Source organism: Malus domestica, chromosome 11 (assembly GCF_042453785.1).
Source record: "Malus domestica chromosome 11, GDT2T_hap1".
NCBI lineage: Eukaryota > Viridiplantae > Streptophyta > Magnoliopsida > Rosales > Rosaceae > Malus > Malus domestica.
In genome coordinates, this window is record NC_091671.1 from 20,962,807 (window position 1) to 20,986,571 (window position 23,765).

At 38.1% G+C, this 23,765-nt stretch overlaps 1 protein-coding gene and 1 long non-coding RNA gene across 9 annotated transcripts; one reads left to right on the forward strand and one right to left on the reverse strand.

Moving 5' to 3' along the window:
* The first annotated feature begins 16,929 nt into the window (after positions 1 to 16,929).
* Positions 16,930 to 18,494, forward strand: LOC139189102 (uncharacterized). The gene is made up of 2 exons (XR_011572620.1): positions 16,930 to 17,002; positions 17,184 to 18,494. It is a non-coding gene; the product is annotated as an uncharacterized lncRNA (long non-coding RNA).
* Positions 18,495 to 20,389: 1,895 nt separating this feature from the next.
* LOC103454263 (B-type cell cycle switch protein ccs52A-like) lies at positions 20,390 to 23,471 on the reverse strand. 8 transcript variants are annotated; one of them, XM_070807368.1, is made up of 6 exons: positions 23,051 to 23,459; positions 22,797 to 22,943; positions 22,459 to 22,593; positions 22,172 to 22,227; positions 21,878 to 21,961; positions 20,390 to 20,899 (listed from the first exon to the last, which is right to left on the reverse strand). In XM_070807368.1, the coding sequence occupies exons 1-3, from the start codon at positions 23,279 to 23,281 to the stop codon at positions 22,534 to 22,536; spliced, it is 438 nt and encodes a 145-aa protein (XP_070663469.1). In that variant the 5' UTR covers positions 23,282 to 23,459; the 3' UTR covers positions 20,390 to 20,899; positions 21,878 to 21,961; positions 22,172 to 22,227; positions 22,459 to 22,533. The 8 variants fall into 8 exon arrangements, with proteins under 8 accessions (XP_070663469.1, XP_070663472.1, XP_070663473.1 ...); XM_070807371.1 differs by having other exon boundaries at positions 22,172 to 22,593; positions 23,075 to 23,471; XM_070807372.1 differs by having other exon boundaries at positions 22,172 to 22,593; positions 22,821 to 22,943; positions 23,075 to 23,466.
* Positions 23,472 to 23,765: the final 294 nt, after the last annotated feature.

Sequence of the window (23,765 nt, forward strand, 5' to 3'; positions counted from 1 at the left end):
ACAAGAAATGAGGCCAAACCAAGGCTTATTCGCTGGATGTTACTTCTCCAAGAGTTTGACGTGGAAATCTGAGACAAGAAAGGAAGTGAAAACGTGGTGGCTGACCACTAGAGTCGTTTGGTGCATGATGAGGACCCATTACCTATTCCAGAACCATTCCCAGACAAGCAGTTGTTATCCATTGAGGCAAGTGAGCCATGGTATGCTAATTTGGTAAATTATTTAGTGACTAAACAAGTTCCAAACACCCTAAACAAGCACCAACATGATAAACTTAAAAAGGATGCACAGTTTTATGTTTGGGATGACCCGTATTTGTGGAAATATTGCCCTGATCAGATTCTACGTAGGTGTGTGCATGATTCTGAGTTTCATTCAATTTTAACTTTTTGTCACACTTATGCATGTGGAGGTCATTTTGGCACACAACGCACATCACATAAGGTTTTAGAATGTGGATTTTATTGGCCTACTATCTTTAGGGATGCTAGAACTTTTTGTATGACTTGTGATCATTGTCAAAGAACGGGTAATATAAATGCAAAAGACTAAATGTCGCAACATCCTATCTATTCTGTTGAAATCTTCGATGTATGGGGTATTGATTTCATGGGTTCTTTTCCTTCCTCACATGGTTTCCTTTATATATTACTTGATGTGGATTATGTGTCGAAATGGGTGGAAGCAAAAGCCACCCGTACTAATGATTCTAAAGTGGTTGCAGATTTTGTTAAAACTAACATATTTGCAAGGTTTGGTATGCCGTGAGTACTAATCAGTGATTGGGGTTCCCATTTTTCCAATCGAACCATTGAGGCGTTGCTCAAGAAATACAATGTCACGCATAAGGTTTCCACACCTTATCATCCTCAAACAAGTGGGCAAGCCGAGGTTTCGAATAGGGAAATCAAGTAGATTTTGGAGAAGACGGTTGGACCAACTCGGAAGGATTGGAGCTTGCGTTTGGATGATGCATTGTGGGCGTATCATACGGCCTACAAAACACCAATTGGGATGTCCCCATTTTTGCTCATCTATGGAAAACCATGTCATCTTCCCGTGGAGTTGGAGCATCGTGCACATTGGGCAGTCAAGACATTCAATATGGACATTGATGCCGCTGGAATTCATAGGAAGCTTCAATTGAATGAGCTTGAGGAGATTAGGAATGAAGCTTATGAGAACGCTCACATTTACAAGGAGAAAACAAAGGCGGCCCATGACAAGATGATTTATGGCAAGACATTCTCTATAGGGCAGAAAGTGTTACTCTTCAACTCCCACTTTCTAAATGGATTGGTTACATTCTAAATGGATTGGACCTTTTGTTGTTACTAATGTTTTTCCTTATGGTGCAGTCCAAATTCAAAGTTTGAAGATGGGACATGAATTCAAGGTAAATGGGCACCGTTTGAAGCCCTACTACAAGGCTTTTGAGGAGCATGTCGTGGAGGATGTACCCCTCCATGCCGTTGGACCTATTAAAGCTTAAATGGAGGTATTGTCCGGCAGGAAGACTTTAAAGCAAGCGCTTCTTGAGAGGCAACCCATGTGTTCAAACGAGGGCTTGATGGAATTCTAGCTCCATAACCAGATTTGCGTTCCTAAACTCTACTCTTTCTTGATTTTACTTTGCCATGTTTGTCATTTTTGTTTGTTGTGTCGTTTGCCTGTTTATGTGTGAGTCTATGTTTGAAACATTGAGGACAATATTTGGTTTAAGTGTGGGGGGGTAAATAAGTGTTTTTGTTGAAAATTCGTAGGATTTCACCACCTAGCACTATTAGAGTTGTTTCTCACTGTTTTTAAGTGTTTTTAGTGTGTTTTGAAGTGTTTTAATGTGTCTTGAAAGAAAAATACGAAATTTTGAAAAAAAAAGTAGAAAAAGTTTTGAAAAACCCAAAAAGAGTCGTTTTAAAGTCGTTTTTGTGTGTTTGTGTCTTAGGGTACCTCCAACACAATGATGATGATTTGGTTTTTAATTGCATGACTGTTAAAGAAAGTTACAAACATGGGTGGAAGTTTGATATGCTCTTTGGTTAGTACCTGGTTGTAGTTGTCATTAACGAATTCACATGTAATCACAAAGGAAAAAAAAAAAAAATCAGTTTTTGTAACATGCTTAAAGGAAGGAACTCAAACTAATGCTACAACCTTGAGAGACTTGAGCCTAAACTTTATTTGGAGAGTTATTAATCTGTGATTTCTTGTTTTCTAAAGTCGTTGCATGATCTCATTATCCTTTGCTTGGTTGCTACTTAGAATGCGTTTTATCATTTTAATTCCAAATACCAGAACTCATGCCCATTTCATTCAAAGCTTAAAATTGAGTACATAACATATAACAAGATGAAGTTGTTTAGTAGTTACCACCAGAGCCAAAAAGCCTTCATCCCATGCATTTGTTTTGTAGGTTTAACCTCTTTGAGCCTTATTTAGCCTATTTTCGTTGTTAGGCACATTACCCCGACCTAGCCTAGAATAGGACTTTCCATACCCTTGTTCTTAAAGTATAATGGAGCATGACTTAGAGGGAATTCCTTATGATCAAACATATTGCAGAAATCAAGTGTGGGGGAAGGTTATGTACATGAGTAGAATGGAAAAAAAAATGTGAAAAAGTGGAAAAAGAAAGAAAAAAGTTGTGAAATAAGTGAGAAAGAACTCACAAGTATTGGTTGTTGAAGAAGGGTCCAAAAAGTTTGAATATGACACTAAGTATGTACGAAATCCCCTTAGTGTTTCAAGTTATTTGTTGCATTTAAGAATGAATTCTAAGTTGATTTCATTACTTTGCTTACTACTGCTTTAAGAACCTTTGTTTATCCTTACCTTTCTTTGTTAGCCAATACCCTTAGCCCCGTTACAACCCTTAGACTTTAATCTTGGGTATTGTGTGTTTCAATATGTGGAGTTTGGGATTGGTATGAGCATATGGTATCCCCAGTTCTCACGTCTAAGTAGTGGCATTCCGTTCATGAGATCATATATATATACATGCATTAATAATTCCAGAAAGTGCTTTCTTTGCTTATAACATATGTGAGTGTTAGTCTACATGTTTACATCAATCTTCTCACATATACTTAGTGTAGGGAGTGTAGTCAGAAAATCTGTGTGAAAATAGAGAGTATATCCGGTGAGGAATTGAGGGAATTCTCTAAGGCATGTTGCTACCATCAAAACCATGCTTTAATTTGATTAAATGTGAGCTAGTGAGTGGTGACTGTGATTAAGTATGTGCTCGAGGGTAAGGATAACTAAAATCTATGTGAGTAGTGATTTTTAATATGTCATGTTTCATTGGAAATCCCCGAGGCGAATGTTGGAAGGTTTAGGTTTGTTTTGTTTGTTTTATTTCCTTTGTTTTGCTCGAGGACTAGCAAAAGCTAAGTGTGGGGGAATTTGATAGGAGCATATTTATGCGACTTAGTTAGCTTGTTTTCTTGCATTTTCATAGTTAGTTTGTGTTTATCATAGTGATTTAAGCTATTTTTGTGTGTTTGTAGGTCCAATTGGCAAAGTTGGCAAGAAAGTGCATTTTGAAGCATTCTAGAGCAATTTTGGGCTGGATTGGATTGCATGCATGTGGAGCACAAGGAATGGGAGTTTTTGAAGATCAAATGAAGCGAGGAATGTGCTAAAGAGATGGAGAAATTAATTCAAGACTTGGAGGATGAGTAATCAGCTGCAAAGGGACCCAAAACCCTTCTAGAAGGCCTATCCCTTCTCTTATACATGTGCCGCACCAACCTTTCTAGAAGCCCTAGAAAGGTGGCACCCCAAACCCATCTAGAAACCCTAAAATCCTCCAAAAACCCTAGTTATTTTCCCCCTTGGATTGGGCCAAGCCTTGTGCCGCAAACCCTAAGCTTTTTCCTCCAGAAATTCTGCCAAACCCTAACTTATAAATATATGTTTTCAGCCATAATTTCGACCTACCACCCCCCATATAATTTTACACCCCCTTTCAGCCGCAAAAACACCAATTAACACCCTTTGCCATGGCTTCCATTGGAGAAGGAGGACCTTGTGCGCAAGCCACCTGCAACCATTGGAGTTCTAAGAGTTCTTTCTTCCCTCGTTTCGTTTCCATGTTTATTTTTGTTGCTTTTCAATTGTTATGAACATGTGGAACTAATTCCTTCTTGGTTAGAGGTGAATTCAAAGCCATGGACATATGTTTAATATGAATTGATTACTTTCTGTTTTTGTTTCGTAAAACATGAATGTGATTTACTTATCTGTTTGATTGAGAACTTATTCTTGTGTGTTGATTGATGATGCATACTTAGTTTGCATGCATGAATCTGATGCTTAGATATAAGGGAGTTTCACCTAATAGTTACAAACTTATATTTACAAGTAGTGAAGGTTGCAAGTCACAATTGTGTTAAGTAGATTCTTGGCAGGAGTATCATGTAGTTCATAGTTACGAATGTCATGTCAATGCTTATGATTTTCATAGAACGTAATGATCTTTGATATGTATCTCTATCATTCTGTTCATATAGGGAACTTGATAAGAATAATTTGGTTGCGATGCGTTGTCCATTCAATTCAATGAACTTAGGAAAATCTGAAAGTTAATTAGTGCATTCACAATTAATTTGGGGCATTGTCATTCATGGTTTGAAGAAACAATACTAGAAATCAATTTATGTGCATATGTTTCATGTGTGGAGAATGACCCTCTAACTAGCTTTTCACCCTTGAATTCATCTTAATTTCGTTTCAACTTACTTTGTTTGCTGCAATTTACTTAGTTTTGTCAAATTCGTCCAAAAACCCCCTTAGTTCTTATTTGGTGTCTTAGTTTAGTTAATTTCGTTCAAATATGTCCCATTTTGTGTTGGAAATGTGCCCTAAAACCAATCATATGATGATACTTTACGGACATTTCACATGTTAAACTAATCTAGTTTAATATCAAGGGCAAAGATTATTGTTTGAGCCGTCTCATATAAATGTTATACGCTTAAACGATAAGTCCAAGGAATATGTGATTGGGAGAATGCGATCTAAAGAAGTTAGATTCATGAGACCATTCTTTCGTAGACACATCCTAAACGTTCCTGATCATAGGATTGCCAATTGGGCATTGACAGTCCGTTAAGATCAGTACGTGCTGTGTCTTCTCTCAGGGAGAGTGACTAGTCTCGAGTCATTGGTGTGTGTGACATCAAGACAAGTACGTAGGTGCTCAATAGAGAATGAGTTCACTGAACACGATCAACGAAGAGTTCTCATATTCATGTCACATGAGAACTCATGGTTGGGATAATGCAAAGTAGTCATTTGACCTGAGGCATCATAGTTGTCTTGTGGTTAGGTACTTGATCTTTGATTATGTCAAAGTCACCCCATCCGCGGGTGTCCACGGTATCGTCGGGGTTAAGCCACTTAGCCATGGAGGCAAGTGAATGCGCAACAGGGGATCTCTAACCTTCAAACCGTTTGGGGGAGAATACTCTATGATATGATTAAGAATCTCTGGCCAGAGTATGAATGAGATTTCGGAAGTCGTTCCAAATCACATTCAAGGTAATCTTATAAGCACACGAATCACATTGGATAGTAGACATGAATAAACTATCAAACCAAACAATGTGGTCAAGAGTATTGTATTAGAGAAAGACCGTATTGCATTTGTAATCCTAAACTGAATAGGTTCTCCACCTCTTCTGATTAGCTTGGGTAACCATGATATGCTGCTAGGTGTCACTCATGGTTTGTGGAAGCCCTAAACGTGTATAATCACTAAAGGGAGAATTGAAAGTAAGTTTCAATTCACAATCGATTTGAAATGGTTTTAATCGCCCACTGCCTCGCTAAAAGGAACCTAATGGATCGTACACCGTGTAAGGTGGAGATTGAAGAAACAATGGAGATGAATAAGAATAATTAAATGGTTTAATTATTTATGGCAATGATTAATTAATATGTTAATTAATCAAACGAATAAGTTCGTTAAAGACCTCGGGATAGTTTTGGACCTTAAGGCCCAATGGGCTTCGAACGTCAAGCCTATTGACTTAAGTTGTATGACAACTTAATGAATAATGATTCACAAAGGCCCAATTAGCCCAATAATACCCTAAGGCCGGCCATTTAGAGATGGAGTGAGTTTTGGACTTATTTACAAGTTTGCCACTCCAATGAATTAAGGTATAAATATGACTTTATAGCCAAAATTCATTTAGGGTTTTCTTTTGGGGAAAGGATGAGAACATAAGCTCTCCTTTCTCTCTAAAGTGGCCGGACTCCTTGGAGGGTTTAGCTAGCAATCCTACTACTCCAAGGTCACTCATTTCTTCTCCAATCTAACCTTGGTGAAGAGACTTAGAGGTTCTCAATTTTGGGAACTTGGAGAACCATTTCATCCATCCAAATCCATAGATCTAAGATGCAAGGAATGAAGGCCCTCTCTTTGGGTGATTAGCCTTTGCTTATGCAAAGAGGAATCTACAAAGGTATAATTTCTCAACTAACAAATGTTGTTTTAAGTTGAGTCAAGGTTCACCAATCTACTAGGCTTTGAATTTCATGGTTAATGTTTTGTTTTTAAGTGCATACAAGCATGATTCCGCCTTTTAATTGTTAATTGCATGCTTTAGATGTTGCTTAAATGAACATGTTTTTCACAAAATTTCCTTCATTTTGGTATTTTGAGTCAAGTTAGTTTAGAATTCGTCCAAATCACTCTTTAGTAATTGTTTTGAGTCTTTTTAACTTAGTTTTGCTATTTTGAGTCAATTTGGTCAGTTTTGAGTCATAAGAGTCTAGTTTTCTATTTTTGAGTCTAGTTTAGTGTTTTAAACTTTAAATTGAGTAGATTAGCATCCCCGGCCTTAAACGATCCCTACTTACATATACTACAATCATAGGGTTTTAATTTGAGTGTTGGAATATTTCACATCAGCCACGTGCCACATGGCACAACAAAAACTTTTTTCAATTTTTTTTTTTTACTGTTGGATTTCCAACGGTCTAGATCATGAGAGCGTTGGAAATCCAATGGCTCTCATCTCGCGATGTCAATCATTAGTCAGCACAAAATTTGAATCTGTAGCAGCGGGGCCACGACAACAAAAGTTGTCAGCCTACTCACTCAATCTGCGTGTGTTTCACACGTGCCAGACCAAAAAAAAAAAACAAATTAAAGGAAGCACGTGGCAAACATCAAAGTGTGTTGGTCCACCAATTGTCCTCCACGAAATGGTCTCGTGGAAGTGATTTTTTGGGCTAAAGGGCAGTCATTGCCCTGCCTTTTGGGTAACAGTTGGACTTGCTCTAAGGAACTTTGCTCACCCGAACATTTTTTTTTCATGTGTGGGACAATTGAGATTTAACTCAATCTTTCACTCTCGGAGAATTTCTATACAACTAAGAACATCTTCAATAAGAAATCTCAACTTTTCACTCTTAAAGAAATGAGCTCGGAGAATTTCTATACAACTAAGAACATCTTCAATAAGAGATGGAAAATGTTTGGGAAGAGGCACCATTTTATTTGGTTAAAAAGCTCTTCAATGACGTGATTTAAAATAGGGAAATACCCATAAATAGGACATTTTCTTAATCTTGGGACAAAAAATAGGACAAACCGACCATGCACAAGCCATGCACAAAACTAAAAGTACTAAAATACCCATATATAGATAGTAAAAATTCACAGATGATGACATCATTTTTCTGGTTGGAAGAGAAGGACATCTCGGGAGAGAAGTCTCGGATTCTGGGTTGAGCTCGAATCTGTGAGAGCAATGTCTAGGAAGAATCGAACCTCCTTCTGAGCAAGCACTTCGAGGAGCACCAAAAGGATCCTAAGAATCCCGTTAAGGCCCTGTAGGAGAAATCACGGTATGTGAATGGAGGCGGTAATGAGTGCGCATGGACCGTCGATGGGCTGCTGTTGGGGCATAGGAGCATGATGGGTGAGCCTATGAGTCGGGCTCAGTGACACACCCCGACCTGGAATGTCCACATAGACACTCGAATCGCGATGTGCCGACTGACACCCAAAAGGTGTCGAAACCATAAAGTGTTATGATGTACAAAATGTGAATGAATTAAAACCTAAAAGTGAATAATTTAGAATGTGCATGTGAGTGGGATTGAACCTATATCACACAAGTGATGACAGAGCATAGATAAAGTGCAGTAAAAGAAGAGTAAGGACATTTATATCGAAAGAAGAAGTTTCCTAAATAACAGCTTTTACCAACAATCCTCGTCGTCACAAAACCTCTGCCACTAAAATCCTGGAGGGGCGAAAAATAAGGGTAAATGGGCCTGAAAAATAAAGTTTTGTAAATTGTTTTCGAAAATGTGTAAACCTTCGCTATTAAATAAGTATATAATTTCCCGAAAATATTTAACTAGTATGTAATACGGTACCCTGCAGTAGAAGTGAGAGAAAAGATGTATGGTAGACCAACAAGGTATCTTAACATTAAATCTCAAATCATTATTACAAGAAATCAATTCAATGCTCATTCATTTATGTAGGCACACAAGTCCATTGCAGAGATATTCAAACAATGGAACAGGCTAGGTGTAGGTTTTACATTCTGGTACTACATCACGTGAGCTGCACTAGTTGCATCACAAACGAGTTCAAAACATCACACAAAAGGACAGACTGGCACCTAACTTTGGATCCAAAGCGAATGTAAACGATGCATGCGAACTACATGTGAAGCTGGTCCTTGGCCCAGGACATTACAAATAACTATGAGACATTGTGCGAACATGTAATAATGAGCATATAAGATGCAAGGATGCCATGTCACATGTTTATGCTCACAAATAATATTACAAATATAAAGTGTACGAAAAGTCTATTTGTAAAGCTAAACATGACATGTCACATCAACTATGCATAAATAGTTATTAAGAAAAACCATATATATAATATTCATCAAAACCAAAAGACCCATTCACAGGTCAGGTACATGCAGGTCGTAACTGTTGAACTATTATGCTCGTGGTACAGCTTTGGATGGTCTTCTTCTATACTGGAAATTACTACACTAATCACTAAACTAATAATAATTGATGTAATAAACCTAATTTCCTTTAGTTTGCTCGAGCACAAAATTTTCGTCAGAAATTTGGGAAGAAATTCAAATGCCCCATTCGAAATCGTTACACAACCAAATTTAACCCATAATTTATCAAAGAAAAACTTAGGATGAGAGGAATAAGATTATACCAGTTTGGGGGCCAAAAATTGTCCGAATGTCACCAGAAATTGGTGGCAAAGTCACGGTCCGAGTTGAAGTTCTTATTTTTCATCGGTTTCGAAGTGGATTCGAGCATGCAAGGTCAAACCCCGTGGCCTAGGGGTTATGAGTAGTCATCCTACACCTTCAAACTAGACCAAATCAACATGGTTTGGCTGGGTTTGGCAAGGAAAATCCTACAACTCGCCGGAAAACATGGTACATAAGGAAAAAGCTAAATGATACGTCCAAAAGGCACATGCATGTCAAGGAATCGTTTGAACAACTTGAGGAAAGTGAAGAAATCGAAGCTTACCGAGCCAAAAATGGTTTTCTTCATCGGGTTCCATCAAGATACGAAACAAAAACTTCTGTTTTCCTCTGAGTGTGGCACAACCAAGGAGTTGCAGAGAGTCCCTTAGTAATTTTGGGAGAGTTTGGGAGGTGTTTATGGAGCCTTAAAGGTGGCGTGGTGGGGGCTTGACATGTCACCAAGAGGAAGAGATAGTTGACAATGGGAGAGAGTTCAAAGATGAGAGAAGGTTGAGTGGGTAGAGAGAGAGTCGGTTGAAATGAGGGTAAAAGAAGGGGTGTGATATCCACACACCTCTTTTGACTTCTCACACACCCTTCTAATTTTCTGCCGTCGGATCAGATGAATTGAAGAATATCAAATGACAGAAATTAACATGAGGTGTGTGAGAAGTAAAAAGGGGTGTGTGGATAACACACCCCAAAAAGAAAAGAGAGGGAGTAAGGTGTGAGAAAGCTAGAGAAACGTGAGGGAATCGGCCAAAAAGGAACAAAATATGTGTGATGGAAGAAGTGTGGGTTTCAAAACCTAAAATAAATAATATTTTAATGGGCCACTTGCATGACACACCTTCCTACATGTTCCCATGCACTGCAACAATGCACGAAATTACTTTAATTTGAAACAAAACCAAGGCAGTGGTTTGCACAGTGCACTGCACAAGGCCTCATTGGTCATATCAGCCAACAGTTAAATTTTTGACAGTTTTAAGTATAACTTATCCGTTAAAACTCCGAATTGAGTTTCGTTTGCGGCTACATGTTTGTAAGAATGAGTATTATTCAATAATAGTAAAATAAGAGTGGAAAAATGAAATTTTGAGGTCCACGTAGAAGGCTTACATGGCATCACAATGACATTTTGATAATTTCACTACTATTGAGAATAAAATACAATAAGTCTCGGGATGGGATGTCACAATCTACCCCGTTTCAGAAAATTTCGTCCTTGAAATTGAAAATAACATAATTTAATCAAAGAAGAAGTACGGATACAAGTCTCTCACACGTTTCTCTGTTTCCCATGTAGCCTCTATAACAAAGTGGTTTCTCTTAATTCCTTATTGCTTGCGTCCACACGATCGTAGTGACGATCGCTACGAAAGTATGTGTGTGTGTCCTTGGGTCGAGCCTAAACAATAATTAACTAGGCACGAGGCCTAATTAATAAAATACTATTGGAGACGGATCTACTTGCTCACTTGCTTAACGAACCCAACGAATAGGCCATCTATATCACAATCTGCAGCCTGCAATACCGACAACTGACTATTGTCTCAATAAACAAGTAATGGAATCCCGAGGGTGCCAAATTATTATTTTGCCCCTCAATGGGAAAAGTGCATAATCATTTGATTTACACATCGTTCGCACTCATGTGTTCATAAGAACACGTACAACCTAGAAAGATGTGAAAAGGAATAGAGAGTGATAAGGACTCAGATGTGTATGCATGAAACCCACATAGGATTTCCACTTAGCCGGCCATGAGCATTTAGGGAAATGAAATAAAAATAAATGTGCGACGGGATTCTACCAATTTGTCTAAAAGGTTTCCTCATGGACCGACAGAAGATGGGTACCCTAGTAAGTTGGTTGACAATCACCAAAACATCATCATATTCTCCAAGTGTACAAGGTGACTCGTACATGAAGTGCATGATGATATTCTCTCATATTTATCTGGATATAAGGAGTAACTGTAACAACTCGAACGATTTTTTTTCTGCTTTGACTTGCTGACAAATCGGGTATTTTCTTAATAACACAGCACTCTCATTTTTCATCCCAAGTCAAAAGTAAAAGGGTTGAAGCTTGGAAATTAGCTAAAAAAGTTTCATGATGATCTGTAAGTAACGTCACATCAATACTCGTGAGTTGTAACTGAAATGGGATATGATGGCTGAGTTATCCATGTGTTTTTCTGCTGACGTCATCGGCAACTACGCTTGCATAACCGAGGTAGTATACGATAGTGTAATTGTAGATGTTGATTGATTTTTTTCATCGCCGCTGTCATTAATTAAGCTTCTTCCAAGTGAAGATGTACTTGAGAGGTTTAAGGGAGTCGATGAAGATTTTGGCACGTTTCTCCATAGAGAATCCATCAAGTTTTTAGTCTAAACTCTAAGTCGTAGATAAGATAGTTCACTCCATGTGGTTCCCATTGTTGGAAGGCATAAGCAGTTACCTTACCACGCTGCATTAGCACGCATCTAGATCATTCAGTGAAGTATCATTGTAGATTTTGAAATTATTGGTGTCATCAAGAAGTGTAAGAACAATAGTCGAAAAGAGACAACACCTCAGTTGTCAGAAACTTAATCACATTCACATCTCAAACGAAACTACCTTTTTTCCTAGTCAACTTGTAAAGAATAAGGCTATGGTGGACAAAGTTAGCACAAACGGTCAATGGTAATCGGCAAGCCCAAGGATACCTCGTATTTTGCAAAACCTTGTAGGGGTTTCCAATTTTTTTCAATTGCAACATTTTTGGGGATTGACAAGAATGTCATCTGCTGAGATCACATGTCTCCCAAAAAAAACACGTGATCAAAACAAAACTGGCATTTGGGGGATTTAGTGTAAAGCTGATTCACTTTGAAATTGCTCAAATCAAATCATCGGTGTTTAGAAAGTTTGACTTCATTATTGGAGTAAACAAGGAAGTTCTCAATAAGATTATCATGAGTCTCTCGGGATATGGGTAGAATGAACAGTTTGTCAGGTTCATGAAAGATATTGGAGCATTCGTCAACCCACATGATATCACAAGGAACTCATAATGATCATGTTAAGTCCTAAACGCAGTCTTAGGAATATCATCATTTCTGATCTACAGCTGGTCGCAACCAACTTCAGATCAATTTCAAAGAAAACTCGGGTTCCATAGTGTTAGTTGGAGAGATCATCAATCTAACATAGGATTTAATGGTTTTTTAATCGTCACCCAATTGAATTGCTAGTAAACAATGTACAATCTTCGGTCTTTGTTTTTCATGAATGGAAGTAGAGGTCTCTACGATGAAGGTTCAAGGAAAATAGGTGTTATACTTGAACGTAGATCAATGGGGCCAGACATATCTCAATCTAGTGGTATCACATGTAGATATTTACGAATGACGTCAGGAGTTTAGTTTGACTAGATTCACAATTTCCAACTGTACCGAATTGTCTTCCTCCACTACAACATGTGCTAATAAGCCTTCACAATATTTCTTAATAACAGGTTCGCCCTTACAACGAGAATTAATTCGTGCTTTAGTTTTTTATGTTTGCTAGTGGAGCTGACCGTATGGATGACAGGTCGTCAAAAAATGATTACTTTCGGTTGATGTTCCGCCAAACGAATATTAATAATGTAGTTGATCCATCTCTTGGATTACGTGGAATTCCACGATATCCAACAAAATAAGATTAACTGGCATTACCAGATTGGTAATGGAAACGGTGCAACCACTACACTCGTACTGGCATAACAGACTTGCCTCGTGGCATTGGAATTCTTGAGACGTACCCAACTAAGGTACCATGTGATTGAAGTTTTTGAACAAACAAGGGTAATTTGATTGATTGGTGGTTAAAGTCGTTGACATGACTACAAGTTTGCTATTCTCCTGCATGGCTTGCTCATAAGTTTCTATGATTATGGTTCTATTGGCTCTAATTGTCTTGATAAGTGTGTATGTCGGTGGTGTCACTACCTAACATTTCTATGGTATTCCATTAATGTATGTCTCTGTGGAATTGTAGACCGGTGTCATGGCAATGAGGTATGATAACCATATAGCACATTGTATTTTCAGTATAAAGAAACTAGGTCGCCTGGATAATGGTTCATAACTCCCGGATACAGAACGGTCTCACTCTGGTGCTAATTAGCGTCACCTACGTTGGCTATTACCAAGGGCATGGTCGGAAGAGTAAGTAATTAAGATTTCTAAGAAGTCTGCTCATGTAAGGTTATTTTATCGCTTTTGGGAATACTAACTACTGCTTTTGGTAAGTATACTAACCATAAGTATAACAAATGTACTTTAGTGCATATACTCACCGTAGTGACAAGTACGACATGGGAAGTAATTATGGAACTAGTGTTGGTGAAACTACCTTAAACTTGAGAATGGGAATTATGGTTAACTTTACCCCAAAATGGGAGTTATCGAAATTCGATCTTCCTCCTGAAGATCCGGATCATAACTGCTATGTTTGAAATATTAACGTTGTTAGGGACCAAATGTGAATGTTTTTCTTTTAAATGCAACCACTTCTAACACTAACATAGTCACTCAAGACATTTTCGAAACTTCGAGGTGAAGCAAAACCTCGAGGAAATTCTAGGAGGTGGCACATTAAATAAAGACTGTCAAGGATGAAAGCATTTTTAGTTTCCTAACAAAGAAGGGTTGGTAACGATGGTTGTATTGTAGTTGGTATTGATCGGTAAATTTTCGGTAAGGTCAACAAAACTTCATCATTTTAGGTATTTCTTTTAGCAAGGAGGTTCGTCACTTAAAGTCTAGTGGCGGTCACCAAAGCGTTCTTCTAGAAGGTCGGTAAGTCATAGAAAAGTGTCAACGATAGTCGTTCCAATTTGCCCAAAAGTCATGAAAAAATGGCATATTTTGTGTTCGATAAGGTGGTATAATTATGACGTTAGAATTCAAGAACCAAGAATGCTTACATCATGTGTGTGATGATTGTGATACTACCTAACCTATGCTCTGATAGCAAACTAATACACCCTGACCCGGAATGTCCACATAGACACCCAAATCGCGATGTGCTGGCCAACACCCAGAAGGTGACGAAGCCATAAAGTGTAGTGATGTGGAAAATGTGAATAAATTAAAAACCTAAAAGTGACTAATTTAGAGTGCACATGTGAGTGAGATTGAACCTATATCGCATAAGTGATGTCAGAGCATAGATAAAGTGCAGTAAAAGAAGAGTAAGGACATTTATACCGAAAGGAGAAGTTTCCTACATAACAGCTTTTACCAACACTCCTCGTCTTCACAAAACCTCTACCACTAAAATCCTGGAGAGATAAAAATAAGGGTGAGTGGGCCTCAAAAAATAAAGCTTTATAAATCGTTTTCGAAAATGTGTAACCCCTCGCTGTAAAATAAGTATATAATTTCCCGAAAATATTATAACTAGTATGTAATACAGTACCTTGTAGCATAAGTGAGTGAAAAGATGTAGGGTACACCAACAAGGTATCTCAACATTAAATCTCAAATCGTTATTACAAGAAATCAATGCTCATTAATTTATGTAGGCACACAAGTCCACTGCAGAGATATTCAAACAATGGAACAGGCTGAGTGTAGGTTTTACATTTCGGAACTACATCACGTGGGCTACGCTAGTCGCATCACAAACGAGTCCAAAACATCACAGAAAAGGACAGGCTGACACCTAACTCTGGATCCAAAGTGAATGTAAACAGTGCATGTGAACTACACTTGAAGCTGGTCCTTGGCCTAGGACATTACAAATAAGTAAAAGACACCGCGCAAACATGTAATAATGAGCAGATTCATGCCACAGGTTTATGCTTACAAATAATATTACAAATATAAAGTGTAGGAAAAGTCTATTTGTAAAGTTAAGCATGACATGTCACATCAACTACGCATAAACAGTTATTGAGAAAAACCATATATATTATATTTATTAAAACCAAAAGACCCACTCACAAGTACATGCAGGTAATAATCGTCCAACTGTTCTGCTCATGGTACATCTTTGGATGGTCTTCTACTATACGGGAAATTACTACATTAATCACTAAACTAATAATAATTAATGTAATAAACCTAATTTCTTTTAGTTTGCTCAAGCACATAATTTTCGTCGGAAATTTGGGAAGAAATTCAAATGCCCTTTTCGGAGTCGTTACACAACCAAATTTAACCCATAATTTATCAAAATGAAGCTTAAGACGAGAGGAATAAGATTATACTAGTTTGGGGGCCAAAAACTGTCCAAAGGTAACCAAAAATTAGTGGCAAAGTCACGGTCTGAGTTGAAGTTTCGTCGGTTTCGAAGTGGATTCGAGCATGCAAGGTCAAACCCGTGGCCTAGGGGTTATGAGTAGTCATCCTACACCTTCAAACTCGACCAAATCAACAAGGTTGGGCCAGGTTTGGCAAGGAAAATCCTACAACTTGCTGGAAAACATGGTGCATAAGGAAAAAGCTAGATGATATGTCCAAAAGCCACATGCATGTCAAGGAATCGTTTGAACAACTTGAGGAAAGCTCAAAAAGTGAAGAAATTGAAGCTTACCGACCCAGAGAAGGTTTTCTTCGTCGGGTTCCGTCAAGATACGAAGCGGAAACTTTCGTTTTCCTCCGAGTGCGGCATGACCAAGGAGTTGTAGAGAGTCCCTTAGTAATTTTAGGAGAGTTTGGGAGGTGTTCATGGAGGCCTTAAAGGTGATGTGGTGGGGGCTTGACATGTCATCGAGAGGAAGAGAGAGTTTGACTGTGGGAGGGAGCTACGTGAGAAAGTCGAGAGATGAGAGAAGGTTGAGTGGGTAGAGAGAGAGAGTCGGTTGAAATGACAGAAAAAGAAAAGAAAGGGAGTGAGGTGTGAGAAAGCTAGAGAAACGTAAGGTACCGTTTGGTACGTGGGACGGGACAGGACGGAACGAAGTGGGATGAGCCGTTCCGTCCCACGTTAACGGGTGGAACGCGCTGTTCCACGGGACGAATTTTGGGTGAATTTTCATTCCGCCTCATCCCCTGGAATGACTTGTTCCACATCCGTGGAACACAAAATTATAACCTCTCTGTCTCCTTCTTCTTCCTCCTTGTTTCCATCCGATGGCATCTTTGCTCCCTCTCCATTCCATCCCGTCCTATCCCGTCCCATTCCATTCCGTCCCATTCCGTTCCATCCCGTCCCGTCTGCATACCAAATGATACCTAAGGGAACAGGCCAAAAAGGAAGAAAATTATGGTGACGTGTGTGATGGAACAAGTGTGGGTTTCAAAACCTAAAATAAATATTATTTTAATGGGCCACTTGCATAACACACCTTCCTACATGTTCCCATGCATTGCAAATATGCACGAAATTACTTTAATTTGAAACAAAACCAAGGCAGTGGCGTGCACAATGCATTGCACAAGGCCTCACTAGTCATATCAGCCAACAGTTAAAATTTTGACAATTTTAAGTATAATTTATCTGTTAAAATTCTGATTCGAGTTCCATTGCGGCTACATGTTTGTAAAAATGAGTACTATCAGGAATAGTAAAATAAGAGTGGGAAAATGAAGGGAGAATTTGAGGTCCACATAGAAGGCCTACATGGCATCACAATGATATTTTGATAATTTCGCTACTATTGAGAATAAAATACAATAAATTTCGGGATTGGATGTCCCACTCAGTGGGATTCCAGCCTCCTTGCGATGAGTTCTATAGTAACGATCTTGAAGTTTGTGAGTTTTTTCGTTTGATTTTCTTGAATTAACAGTTTGGAATTGTGCAATGTTTGATAATTCTGTTCTATTGTGCCCTCAGTAGCTTTGATGTCTTCGATTTTCGATAACAGATTGATTCAATTTTGATTGTGTATTTAAATTATGGTAAACTAGCTAAATTTAAATCTTGTTGTGGTAGCCTTTAAGCTCGATCTGGGCTTGCAATCGTTTGATGTTAATCTCCAACAGCGCACAAGTCGTGTCATTCACTAACTTTCAGGTGGGCTGGAAGTTTGGTCCCTATCCCTTGACTCGCTCAAGGAAACCAGGAAGTGGTCAATGTGATTCTAGAATGCAAGAAGGATATATGGAACAGTAAAGATTCTCTCTTGTGGAGGAACACTTTGAGCAGTCTTCGAACGTTGAACTTTTGTACTTCCCTCGAGCAATGTCTTAAGCGTGTGCTCAATAACCAGCTGATAATTCAAGCTGCAATTAGGCAGTTTGAGAAAGAAGTAGGGGTAGGGGCAGGGGCAGATGGGAACGGGTGTGCGAAACCTAAAAAGAATTGAGGGCATTTAAGGCAGCTGGGGATCTTTTCACGGATGGGTTCTTTGTACAGTTTCAGGCTTTTTATAAGAACCAGACATTGATGTTTGAGAAACTGCAACTTCGTAAGAGAAAAATTGATAAGAAGTTGAAATCAGTGAAAGCTTGGAGGAGGATGTCAAATGTTATTTTTGTTGCCACATTCGTCTTTGTATTGGTTTCTCTGTAGTGGCAGCTGCCGTTGCTGCACCACTACTTGTAACGGCCTTGGCAGGAGCATTGGCTGTTCCAATAGGTTTCGTTGGAAAATGGTGTAATGTGCTGTGGAATAACTACGAGAGGAGGCTGAAAGGGCATAGGGAGGTAATCAGCTCAATGCAGATTGGAACGTTCGTCTGTGGAATAACTACGAGAGGAGGCTGAAAGGGCATAGGGAAATAATCAGCTCAATGCAGATTGGAACGTTCGTCACAATGAAGGACCTGGACAACATCCGCGTTCTTGTAGACAAATTTGAAATTGGGATTGAATCGCTGTTGCACAATGCTGATTTTGCTTTTAGAGAAGAAAGCGTACCTGTGAAGCTAGTGATAGATCAGATCAAGAAAAAGCTTGATGTGTTTGTGGAAACCATTGATAATGTGAGCCAATATGCTGATAAGTGTAGCCGGAATATAAGGAAGGCAATGACAGTGATTTTGCAGAGATTAATCAGGCATCCCGACCAATGAAATACCCTTTCGGTATGTGGTTCTGATCACTGTTATCTTCCTGGTGGTCTATTAGGGTGCGTTTACTAATCCGTAATCAGATTAAGAGGAATTAGATTGAGGTGGAATTAGATTCATGTTGAAATTGTTTACTAAAACTGTCTGGAATCGGAGTAGTAATGATGTTGAGTCCATATAAGTTGTTTACTAATTCACCTGAATCGGAATAAAAATCATTATGATTACTAAAATACCCTTGTTCTATTTTGTTTTATTTCATCCGTATATTTATTTTTAATAACATTTTAATTTGTTTTATTTCAAGCCTTTGTTCCAAAAAAATTAAAATTGTATACAAATTTATTGAATTACCAATATTAAACAATTTAATGATGCTCTTATTCAAACCCAGCTGAATAGAAGTATAGAACACTTCTCCTCTCTCTGCAAGTCTGCGTACCATTCCTCTCCTGACCCTCACCTCCACCTTCCCCATGCACCCTACCCCATAGCCACCACCTCTTCCACCTACGAAGTATTTCATGATTTCTGGGTTTGTTGAGTAATTGCTTCCACATATTTGTGGGTTTGGATTTGAATTGTTTATTTTTTTGGGTTTGGGTGGTTGATTTTGAATCCGATTTGCAAGATACGTGGCTAGGGTCCTTAAGCTGGTGGGATGGGAAGTGAAGCACGATCGCACGGGGAGGTGGCAACTGGAAAGTGAGGCACAGGCGCATGAAGGCAGGGTGCGCAAAGAGTGGTGGTCTGTTGGGTTGAGTGGTAGGCTTGAAATTTTAGAAATAATGAGAGGGTCATAACAGGTATAAAAAATACATTCCTGATTCCGTCACTCACCCGGAATCCAAATACCTCACTCTAAGGAGTCAAATTCCTCCAATTTGGGAAGTTGGATTCCTGATTTCATGTGGGTCCCACGATTCTTTTGAGTCCCTCAAGTTTTGTAATCGCTTCAATACTCCGTAATCGGAATTCAACTCCTTATTTTGATTCCGATTACGGGTACGTAAACACGCCATTAGTGAAACATAAGCACCATGCTAAAGCTAACTCTTAACCTTGGGCTAGATGAATTCTATATGACAATTCTTAAAGCCGAAAGGCAGAATTCATATTTTTATTTTTTTTTTCTTTCGGGTTGAAGGAGTTACATGGAACTGGATCCTCTCCTGACCTCAGGATGGGGATCCTCATGAGCAGCCCATCCGGACCGTTAAAACTTAATCCAACGATTGCAATTATTATAACTTTTAAGGAGGCCTCCTGTTTAGAACCGTTGGATCAAATTTCAATGGTCCGGATAGGCTGCTCAGGAGGATCCCCATCCTGAGCTCAGGAGAGGATCCAGTTTCTGAGTTACATTGCTAAGCGGGTTATGCTTTATGTTTTTTTATATTTCGGAGAAAGTTTAAATCAAAAAGATTACTTACTATCTCATAGTTGAGGGTACGAATTGTCTTCTTCTTTGAAAACCTTTTTTCCCCTATTCTTTGCTTTTGGAATTCAATTGCTAGTTGTTGGTGTAATGAAGCATGCATTTGTTTTGTTAATCTTTTATAATCCAGATGTAAGTTTTCTCATAAAAATTCTCCTAAAGTTGGTTTGTTAGAGCCTTTATTTTGAAAAACATAATCCAATGACCAAATTGCCCCCCATATAAATGGGTTATTACCCCTCCCATGTTGGTTTGCCTTTATTAATTATAATGGAATTCCGCTATCGTTTTCGATGTTGGTTTGCTGAAAAATATTTCCCAGATAATTGCTTTAGTAACTTTTTGTAACTTTTCAAGCCACCGTAACTGCGATCACAACCCGGTAAATGCACAATGTTTAATGAGTCGTATTTCATAATCATTCAAAAATGATATATAACTACTTATGCATATTGCATGCTCAAAGGATGCACACTGCATGCTCAGACATGCACATGATATGCACATTGCATACTAGAAACATGCTCATGCTCAAAGGATGCATATGTCATGCACATTGCATGCTCAACACATGCATATGATATGCACACTACATACTGAAAACATGCATATTGCAAGACTAACACTGATCCGCTAAGTATAAACATTGTGAAGTGTGAAACACAACCCTTTTGACATGAACTAAGATAATTTACACTTGACAAATCAAAATACCAGCATTTCATTAAACTATCAAGTTTAGGAGTTATTTACATACAACAAGCATCCAAAAAGATTCACAGCTATCACATTCCATTTATTAACCGAATGGAATACACAGCACAATACAGTCGAAGTTTTTTAAGTTTGAGCACGCACTGTCATAGAAACTACTCGCTCCTTCTTGGCTGGTTCCCAAGGTTAGTATGTGGTCCAGTCTCTCTGCCTTAGATTGAGGTTGTGCCCTTTGGAATGGTAAATAAATTCATCACCTTCCCCCGGTGAAATTTTCTTTGTGTTCAATGCCGTACCTCTTTTGGTTTTTTAGCATCAAAAGTTGCAACAGAATTTGAAGAAGAACGGCATCGTTGAAATTGTACTGAATTTGAAGGCGGAAATGTAGAAAACACTAAGCATATTGAGTGTCAAGTTTCTCATAATATTTATTGCCAACTATCAACACATACAAGCCTTGCCCCAATATTGTGGACCTTAGTTTGCCTATAGCAATCAAATAAAATTTGTTAGATTCACTAAAGAAACAAGAATGACAAATGCACCACTCGAATTAGCAAAAATACTTGCCCTACAAATGCACCCAACGTCGTCTTGTCAAATGCACGTTCTCATTTTACCAGTGCAACCATATTTAACAGTCAACTTTGGACATTACATAATCAAGTTACAAAATATCATTTCTCTAAGGCCCAGGACAAATGCACAAAATGAGAAATATGAATGTAATTGAAGTTACAAATCCAAGATCTAACATGTATATGAAAGTTGAAAGGTTAGTTATACATTGTAAAACCAAAACAAAAAAGAATCACTGAAAAGGTATGTCTTGACAGGAAACTAAGCATATAGTACACATGGTGTGCATATCATGTGCATGTCGTGCGCATACAGTGGATATAGTGTGTATTTACATATTTGGTACTCTTCGCATTAAGGTAGTTTAGGACATGGTAGGCGCTCAAGATAACAAGTATACATAGTCCTCATGTTTATTATCCTATAATAATTAGCAAATACAATGCACAACTATATTACATTGCTTAACATTCTAGTAGTTGTTGATAATTTATGGTTGTCATGGTCCAACGCATTCAGCTAAAGTTACTAAGCAGTTAATTCATTCAATGGAAAAATAGAGATAATACAATCAAAGCATCGAGTACATTAACATTCAATTCAACTATCTTTTGCAGAGTAAAGTAATATGGTTTTGTACCATGAGAAGTGGACGGATAAACTTAAGCATATTTAGTAATTACAAAAGAATCATTTACATAGGCATTCTTTCTAAAAATAAAATTCCCAATTTATAATAACTTGAGCTATATTTATTATAATAGCACAAGTTTTACAGATTTGATCTTTTTCAATATAGAGCTGTAAACAATTGTTTTATGTTACATTCAAAACAAAGGAAACAAATAACGAGATGGGAAAGTGTTAAAGAAGAGAAAATAGAACCTTTTTGAACTGGCAATCTCCAAAGGCCCTAGAAACTTCAAGGCGCCCCTGGAGTCATCCATTTGAACTCACATTACCGCCATCCTATGTGACAACACAACATGTTTCAATTAGATTCAGATAGAAGTAATAAAACATGAATTACATGCACAAGAAATCTTATATGGAAATAAAACATTATTATCCAAACTTGAGGAAGAATGAAATCATCAGTCCCTCCAAAAGTAGCAGACATAAAAAGAAATGTAAACTCAACTAAGTCTTAATCCCACTTTACATATACGCAACCCCTACCTTCTGAATACAAGCATGCTCATGTAGACTCCTGTGCATAGGTGGCTTCGGGTTCCCTAGTTAAAACAATCTCTTTTAGATGACATGCTCCACAAGTTATGCAGTACATATAAGTATTTCAAGCATTATGTTGTTTGAGGATCGTATTCCCCATATTAAAGTCACAAACTTGTTGCTCAAACACCTACACTGTGTTGTTGCAACTACACTTGTAATTCCACTTTGCAATTTTATAAATATAAAAATAAGATCTCAATTTTAAATCTCTAAGAATGCAGCATGTCTACCAGATATGAATGGGTACAAGTTTCTCTAATTTGGACTTTCCCATTGCTAGTTCCAACTGCAAGATGAGTTCCACGTTAACCCCAGAAAACGGAACATACACTATCGTCAATCCCCAAGTCACATAACTTAGTTAACTGCAAGTAACATTCAATCATAAAGTCAAAAAATATTACATCGGCAAAGACTCAAAGTGATCAATTTCATACATACACCAAGAAAAAACACAAACACATGATCGAACAACAGTTATAGTCATTAAAAGGTTGCGGCTTGTGACATCGAATTACAACAACAATGTTAAAATTAGAAAGAGAAGCAAAGTAAAGCTAGAGATTACCTTGCTACTACAACTAGAGATTACCTTGCTACTACAAACATTCCATAAATAAACAAAATTTCCCAACCCAACAACAAGCACATTGTGCGAAGACCAATCGACAAAATTCGAGTATAAATCGTCCTGCAAAGTAGTTGCATCCAAAACCTGAACAAGAAAGAAAATTTCCGTAGGTAAAAAAAAACCCCAATTCACAATATTCAAAATCCAATCAAACCCAAATCGCCAAAAGACTAGAAAGTGATGAAAGTCACCTTATAAGGCGACCGATCGCGAACCTTCTGAGGAGCCTTGACCGGGCAATGGTGAACTCCGATGACCACATCATGGAACCCGAAAGGGGAAAGCGAGTGCATTGATCGGCGAGTCTCGGTCTTGAACCGGAAGATGTTGGGGCTGAGCGGGTTCATCTGAATCACGCTCCTTTTCTCAGGAGTCGCCGGATGGATGATGCCGGCGGAGTCAGGTTCAAAGACCGCAGGCATAGAAGAGTGTCGTAGGTGAGGAGAGAGAGAGATAGAGCTGGAAGATGGGTGGATTAGGTTCTTTGAGCTGAGGATTGGGCGGGAGAAATTCTTGGAGAAATGTGCAAATGATCTCTGGGTGGAAGAAATAATCTATTCATGTACGAGAGTAATTAGATCATTTTAAGGTGTAAGAAAAATTTTATTTCTTTGTACATATTTGAAATATCCCATTTTTATCCTAAAATTAAAAAACTGTCATATTTCTGAATATTTCCCTTTAAAATATTGGTTTTGGCTAAAAAAATTGCAAATTTAAATTCTTTCTTATATATCTTTTGAAAATATACCCCGTTAGTTAAAGAAAAAGTAAATGAGTCCAAACTTTATATTTCTCTCCTTCAAATAGAGCTCATGTTCACAATTTTAGCTACAATACTTACACTATTAACATCTCATGAGAATATAAAATTAAATGCAAATAAAGGATTTCGCTACCATGGTT

Coding starts and splice junctions, on each gene's coding strand:
- LOC103454263 (XM_070807368.1), bottom strand. CDS start 23,281: ATGCCTGCGGTCTTTGAACCTGACTCCGCCGGCATCATCCATCCGGCG. Junction 22,944..23,050: donor GCGATCGGTCGCCTTATAAG/GTGACTTTCATC, acceptor TTTCTTGTTCAG/GTTTTGGATGCAACTACTTT. Junction 22,594..22,796: donor TCTCTAGTTGTAGTAGCAAG/GTAATCTCTAGC, acceptor TGTTACTTGCAG/TTAACTAAGTTATGTGACTT.